At 34.3% G+C, this 7500-nt stretch overlaps 2 protein-coding genes across 2 annotated transcripts in view; one reads left to right on the top strand and one right to left on the bottom strand.

Moving 5' to 3' along the window:
* Positions 1-3553, bottom strand: part of LOC107727839 (band 4.1-like protein 4) — a 57606-nt gene extending 54053 nt beyond the window's left edge. Inside the window, exon 1 of the mRNA XM_016537857.1 lies at positions 3124-3553. Within this exon, the coding sequence (XP_016393343.1) occupies positions 3124-3222 (99 nt within the window). The 5' untranslated portion in view covers positions 3223-3553. The remainder of the gene's footprint in view (positions 1-3123) is intronic.
* A 555-nt stretch (positions 3554-4108) lies between these two features.
* The window catches only part of LOC107727753 (adenomatous polyposis coli protein-like), a 43687-nt gene continuing 40295 nt past the window's right edge, over positions 4109-7500 (top strand). Inside the window, exons 1-2 of the mRNA XM_016537714.1 lie at positions 4109-4317; positions 5224-5280. The gene's annotated coding sequence lies outside the window, so the exon portion shown is untranslated. The remainder of the gene's footprint in view (positions 4318-5223; positions 5281-7500) is intronic.

The raw sequence follows: 7500 nt of genomic DNA, 5'->3' as shown, positions 1-7500 counted from the left end.
CTGTTCTCAGCAGAGCTCCAGAGAGAGGAGCTGTAAACATATATTGAGATGGTTTTTGGTACTTATACTGCAAATATATATTCTTAAGGACATCAAGACTTAAAATAAAACTCCAGAAAGGTGTAAAATATGTGACCTTTAAAAAATTTTACTGACCCCAAGCTGGCTGGTGCAAATACTACAGACTAACCAAAACCTTAAAAAGCAAACTTAATGCGTTTAAAAAAAAATTTTTTAATATATATTTATTTCATCGATAATTTTTTTTCCAAATGTGTTTGATTGAGTTTACATGGGGAAAAGCTGATGCACAAAAACGTATATTATATGAGATGCAATTGCATGACACGCTCTCTAGTCTGCAGTTTATTTCTGTCTCTCATGACACATTGTCATTACGAGATGAGCGCCAGATAATGGGCTTAAAAGGTCAGACGGCACAACAAAACATTCAATAATTTCATCCTGTCCTCTTCTGTACTGTATAATTAGCTGATTAGGCTCATCATCATTATTAATGTGAGCTGTGAAATGTGCTTGTAAGTGAACATGTACAATAATGCACACAAGCCCATTTAGGAATCCCACTGAACACATCAATGAGGGATTTGATCCAGAGCTTGCATTAGTTTACAAATCCAGTCAGAGGAAATCTGCTCCATCTTATCACCGGGCTTCCTCAGCCTTTGTCTGGAGCAGCCGGCACACTCCCAAACACCACACGCCCCCTCCACCCGTGCTGACGGATGGGTGTGTGTGGAGAACCAGCGGCCTTAAACACAGACTAATATATAATACACATTTTCCCTGTGTTTCACCCCGAGCAAAAAAGTACATATATATTTACTGTGTATATATAGCAAAAAAAAATTACACACACAAACACACACATATATATATATATATATATATGTGTATGTATGTATGTATGTATGATATATGTATATATATATATATATATATATATATATATGCATGCCAATTACATTTTATATTTTTAAATGCAATAAAATTTTTGCAATGCACTAAATAAATGCAATAAAGACTTTTAATAAAAGTCTGACAAATTCAAGACAATTAAGCACATTTCCTTTTCAAATGCCTTTTGTCATTTTTATTATTCTCATTAGTTCTTTCAGTATAACAGAAAAAAATTCATTTTTTATTTCAAGCATAAATTAAATGCCGCACAACACAACAAACACTACCATGACATATCATGACTTCCCGTAATTAGCATTATTTATTTATTTGCATTACAATAAAAAGATTTGGTGGTTTAAATGTGTTTAATTGTCATGAAAATAAACTTCATAAATAAAGCAAATAAAATAAAATTGACTTCTTTTAATTTCTTTTCAATTTTAGAGTGAAAGGTGACCCAGAGATTCATTCAAATATCTGATATCACCACTGTACAATGAGAACATTTCAATATTGCCAATTTTGATGCACTGTAGCCTCACCCTGAACCCTTGCACTTCACAATAACAGCTTTTAATAATCTTTTTGTTTTGAAACGTGCCAAAGGTCACTATTGTTTAGAAAGCGCTGCCATTCTCTCACAGGAAACACAGTCTAAATCTGGCCAGACTCTAAATAAATGTCTCTCTTTGTCATTTGCAAACGTCAGGAGAGCATCACCTCGACTCGAACGCGGCCTCTGAGCTGCTGTCATTGTTTTGTGAAGATGAAAACATGTGAGCCGTTCTGTTCCTCACGCACAACTACACACACCACCGTCTGGGTCAAATCAATGAGGCCTTTGTGTCGTGAGTGTGTGTGTGAAACGCTCAGCGTTTTATGTGTGTGAGCATCTCTGCACGTGAGCAAACGTGTGGCTTTATAAGCACAGATAAAACACATGTATTGCTAATTTTTTGTGTTAGTGCTAGAGGTCTGATCACATGCACTAAGTATTAAAGTTGATAAAAGGGAAGAAAACACCTAGCAACCTGCATAGCAACATCTTGGCCTCCAATTTTATGCGAAAATACAAAAATTGCATTTTTGTTGTTTTAGAGGGAGTTGTCTTTTCAATGTCCTTGATGGAGGAAAATGGGGCGTCATGCTAAGAACATCCAGACAAGCGTGACAGATGGACACTTTCATCAACTTTCATCTCAGAATCTGTTCCTGAACTCGATGACCATGAACTACATGTCCGGCAATGTGCAACAAACTAATAAAACTCAAAAAAAGCATTTCTGAGCCCTTCACACTGTTGTTTTTTACCTCCTCTCTGCAGATAGCAGCTAAAAGCTACACTATTTTGCAAAAACGTGCCTTTTAAAAAGTTTTGCAGGCCTCATGTACTGTACATTAACGACCCGCTAAAGATCCTCCCGCTCCGCTGTCCATTAACTATTCATAGCAAACCAGCTATCCGATATCTGACGATACTCTGTTCAGAGAGACAAACGTGCTGCATGTGAACGAATATCTTCCAGGAACGTTAATCAAACGTTTGTTCAGAGTTATCTGAGCTTTAATATTAATGTTCTCAAATATTAGCACAAAATGTTATTAATACATCATTCATAGAACGTTTGATCTCTGAAACGTTGGATGTTCATCTAACGTTTTTTTTTTTTTTTTTTTAAATGTTACTACTTGTTTCATGATGTTCAGATAACATTCAAAAGTAACATTCCCTTAATGTTTGGAAAATCATAAAATGGAATATTCCCTTAACATTCTAAAAACATTTAAAAAACTGGACTTTTTGAACATTCAGAAACAGTGTTGGGGAAAGTTACTTTTAAAAGTAATGCATTACAATATTGCGTTACTCCATAAAAAAGTAACTAATTACGGTACTTAGTTACTTTTTCTAGGTTATATATAATTAGGCCTAACCAGATCATCTGGTTACTGTAATCTGGTTAACAGTGTGCTGAGCTCATGGGTTCAGGGTGTGGACCTCTCCAATATGAACACAACATTAAATATAGACACAGGAATTGTTCAAAATCAGTATGATGTATATCGAATTACCATGATATTACTTTTTGCGGCATGTATCTATATTGTTCTTTTGTGTGGGTAGAAAGAAAAGCAGTCTACAGTCCCTCTGGATCAGGATACACACTGAAATAATTCTTTTTAAAAAGCGTCTTTTACCTTTATTCCCTGCTGCTGGGTGGTTAAAATCAGCTTGGACTCATCCAGGAGCAGAACCTCACAGTAAAACTCCTCTTGGACTGAACAGAAACAACTCATCTTGAACTAGACAGAAGATCCACAAAGAGTTCTGATCCAAACTGAAGAGCCTAGAGAAAGCTCGGGATGTTACAATCCATCATCCAGCTCCTGTCCTCCTTTGTTACATGTTCTCCGCTCGAGTCTTCATGCACCTGATGTTTGTCCCATCTGAACTCATATGATGAATACACTCTGTGTGCTGAAAAGTAAATCCCCGAGCCTTTACTTCTGTTTTGGGCCCGCAGGTGACTTCAGCTGGTGGTGTGGGGCTGGATTGATCCGAGTGTCCCATCAAAACCTCCTGACTCACTGAACGTGTTTCACTTGGATACATGCTGTGTGTTGCCAAGCAGCTCGAGCTGTTCACGTGTGTGACTCCGCCCTCAAGCACGCTGTGCTCAAGACTGTCCTGCCACCTGTCGGAAACTCAGCGCATCCTCTCCTCTAAAAATGCGGTCAGCGATCATTTATTTCGTTATTTTTTTTGCTTTTGTTAATTGTATAATAAATAAAAAGAAAACAAACATATAGAATACAAAAAGATTAGAGAAGCTAGTGTTATTTATTTTTTTTAAGAAAACAAGTGGTTAGTAAACGAATAGAGTGCAAGTCTAAAAGGGGCAAGTTTTTTTAAAGAATAGAATTAGAATAGAGAGTGCTAGAGTTAGAGGGTCGAATAACGATGGTTAAAAATAGTTTAATAAAAACATTAAAATCTTAAATAAATAATTTATAAAAAAAATAAATTTTGTTCTTAACAATTATTATTATTATTATTATTATTATTATCATCCACTACAGGTCTACACATTATTGAAGAGACTAAAGCAATTCTCTTGCCTGCCGCTTGGTGTCGTTTTGAGCAGGCAGCTCACTGCGCATGCGCAGATCCTGACGCCACTAACAATATGGCGCAGCGTCGCGGGGACTGGAGCTGCTGAGCAGAAAATCACTCACACAAAAGAAGACAAAGTTCCAAACAAACCCATGATACAATCAACAAACCGAGAAATATCCGTTTATTGAGCTCCAACAGTATGAATTCCCGGGATTTATTCCGGCGTGGGCGATAAACTCGAGTTATTTAGTGGAAGAGGGCGAATGTTTGTGCAGGTAAGACCTTAAATAGCTTCAGTGGTGTTTATATAAACAACATAATCTCAGATACGCGTTAATACGCACACGTTTCTGTTAATAATGCTTTGACTGAGTTTATAAAATGGTGTGCTCTTAAAACAAGTAGTGTTTTCTCAAGCTAAAGCCTGAATATGTGTCTGTTTATGTGTTAAGAGTTAATAAACAGCTGTGAAATGATCACTCATCCATCAACATTTAATAAAATCATATCAGTGCGAATGTCACACATATATAGTGTATTTACTGCTCTACACTGTTTAAAAACTTGCAATTTACATAGTTAACTATATGCTCCACTCTAACATTATCTCCTTTTTCTCTAATAAAACGTTTTTGTATAAAAAATGTAAAGGATATTCATGCAATAAAAATATTTTAATATTTACATTATAGTTTTATTGTTATATTAAGTTATATTTATTATTTTAATATATATTTCTTTATATTAATTTATTTCTACAAAAATATTTGTTATTGTAACTTTTTACATAATACATAAATGTTCCATTGCATTTCTACGAAAAATCCTTCTAATATTATCCATATAAAAATATTTAAATTCTATTCCATTATATTTTATTTTAATAGTTTAATGTATATTTATTTATTGAATATATTATATAGTTTGCATTTCCAAGATAAATAAAAAATACCATAGTAGCACATTACTTTTCTCTAATAAATTGTTACTACACTAATAAACTCTACAATGATATTGTACTCCGATAATATGCTATGCTTCTCAGAATTCTCTTAAATTCTGCTGTAATAAACGTCTTTAATAAAGTCTATTGCTGCTGTATTCTACTCTGCACTGTGATAAACATCTCTAGCAGTCTGATAACCTCTACATCTCTCTGATAAACCTGCTGTTGGTTACAGGAGTCCAGCAGTGGATTTGCACTGCACCGCTTGGCAAGTGGCCTGCACTGGCAGACGGTGAGGAAAACTTGTTTTGTTTTTTAACACACACGAAGTCAGTGTGCTATGATGTCTTTAAGATGAAGAAAAGTGATGTTATTTTTACCTCTCCCCTGCTGAAGCATAATAGGGGTTGTTTTGCTTTGACGGAGCCTGTGAAAAATGGTTTGTTTGGACCTTTTAAGATCTGTCGTGAGAAATCAGTGACATTGTAACTAATCACCAACTATACAAGCTTATACAAGTTTTGATATTACTTCTTAATGTTAGTTTATTTTGCAATGATATTCGGTATTGGATTGTTCATAATTGTTAGGAACATTGTACAGTTTTGCATTCTGTTGCTGGTATATCTGTTTGGGTTTTTTTGCTTGGAAAACTTTAATCCTTATTTATTGTATTTTGCATGGAAAAGAGTGACCAGTATTTTACTGAAAAAATGTCCATTTGTGTTCCATGGTCTGTGGGTCCCTAAAGAATCATATCAACTTGTGGAAAATGGGCATCATATGACCCCTTTAAGAAGTCTTTATTCCGCCTTCCACAAATTTAGGCCTAAAACGGTCTTTAATCAGAAATTAAATGAAAAAGTCATGGCATTAAATCTTATTAGCAGTGCAAAGAATGAATGCCTTCCTCAGTATTTTTAGTTTTTTAATACAAATATCTAAACATCCTTAAAACAAGATACAATTACTTGTGATGCACAATATATATGAAGTCTTGTTTTCTGAGAAATCTAATAAAATTGAGTTTATTCTTAATACAAGAACAAATGTTCTGTCCATGGTGTGTGAAAACTTCAATTCAATTTCTCATAAAACAAGACTTGTGATCTTACGTAAATATATCTTAATTTAAGAATCTTTAGACTTTTTTTTTATTTTTATTTTTTTTAATTGAATTAAAAGGTAATTGAGATCTGTTGGAAGTTGAATACAAGACATTTACATTTAGAGACCATATTGACATTCAATTTATTTCTTAAATTTTCTTTACTTGGTCTTAAAAAGCGGCTTAAAATTTTAAATGTACCTTTTTAAAACTTGCAGAAACCCTGTGTAATAAGTAAAGTACATATTAATAAATAATGACAGAATTTTAATTTGTGATGGACTGTTCCTTTAAGTTTGCTTTAGCATTTCTTCTGAGATGAATCTGGAGGAACGTCTATCCGCTAAAACTGAACTGGAAACGCAAAGTATGTTTTAAGGTTCTTCTGAATTCTTATTGAGGTTTAATTGGGCAAAAGTAGGTTAGTTGAGACTACTTTTCATGTGCACGACTGGTTTGACCGTAACAAACTTCATTAATATTTAATCTAGGTTTGAAGTGAGTAAACATGAAGTGAGTAACAGATTTGGCCTGTTTGGTGTATATTTATTATGCAATAAGTTGCTTTCAGATAGCTTCATGTGTTATTTTTGTGTGCATTGTCTGTGGATTTGGTTGAACACATACTGAATTGAGTATGTAGTAAAATATTTGTGTAATCGGGTTTATATCCTATATATTGTACACTTCATTGGCACTAAATGAGCAGGGATACTTAAAGGAGGAAATTATAGATTTAAGTTTTTTTAAATGGCACAAAACATTAGCCTTTCCTCTTCTATTTAGAATGTTTTCCCACACAAGTAAGAAAAAGTGCGGACAGTTTCCCATTGAATTGCTCCACAAGAGAGGACTGACCAACAAGAGTCTCTGCCAATGTCCATTTTTCAGCTCTCAAAGACCCAAAGCTCATTTACATGAAAAAAAAACCCATCCAGCGTATATAGAGAAAGCCCCCCGTCTGTGTTTTCTATTCACCGCCTGAGTTTGAGAACGCAAATCACAGCCACTTATAGAGCATGATTTATTATACCCAAAGGCTTATTCAGGAACTCTTGAGACTGTAATTGCAATGATAAAGTTGTACAGTAGCAGTAAACGCACAGTGATGGACAGTAATGCCGCTGTGAGCGAATAGTACGGATTATGGACTAAGAAATGTGTTATTTGTTTAAAGGGGTCATATGATGCGATTTCAATTTTTCCTTTCTCTTTGGAGTGTTTTTTTTTTACCCTAATAAAAGTTATAGGAGCATTAAATAGTTAATAAAGAAACTTCATTCTAATGCTCATTATATTAGCGTTAGCCGCGCTTATTCTAATGATTAACTACTCTAATAACAGCGTTTATTTCAATCCGACATTCAAATTAAAATATTGAATAATATTCATAACAGAAGATCT

Source organism: Sinocyclocheilus rhinocerous, unplaced genomic scaffold (genome assembly GCF_001515625.1).
Source record: "Sinocyclocheilus rhinocerous isolate Xijiao unplaced genomic scaffold, SAMN03320098_v1.1 scaffold42, whole genome shotgun sequence".
Lineage (NCBI taxonomy): Eukaryota > Metazoa > Chordata > Actinopteri > Cypriniformes > Cyprinidae > Sinocyclocheilus > Sinocyclocheilus rhinocerous.
The sequence above is the reverse complement of the archived record's forward strand: the minus strand, read 5'-3'. Positions and strand labels throughout refer to the sequence as shown.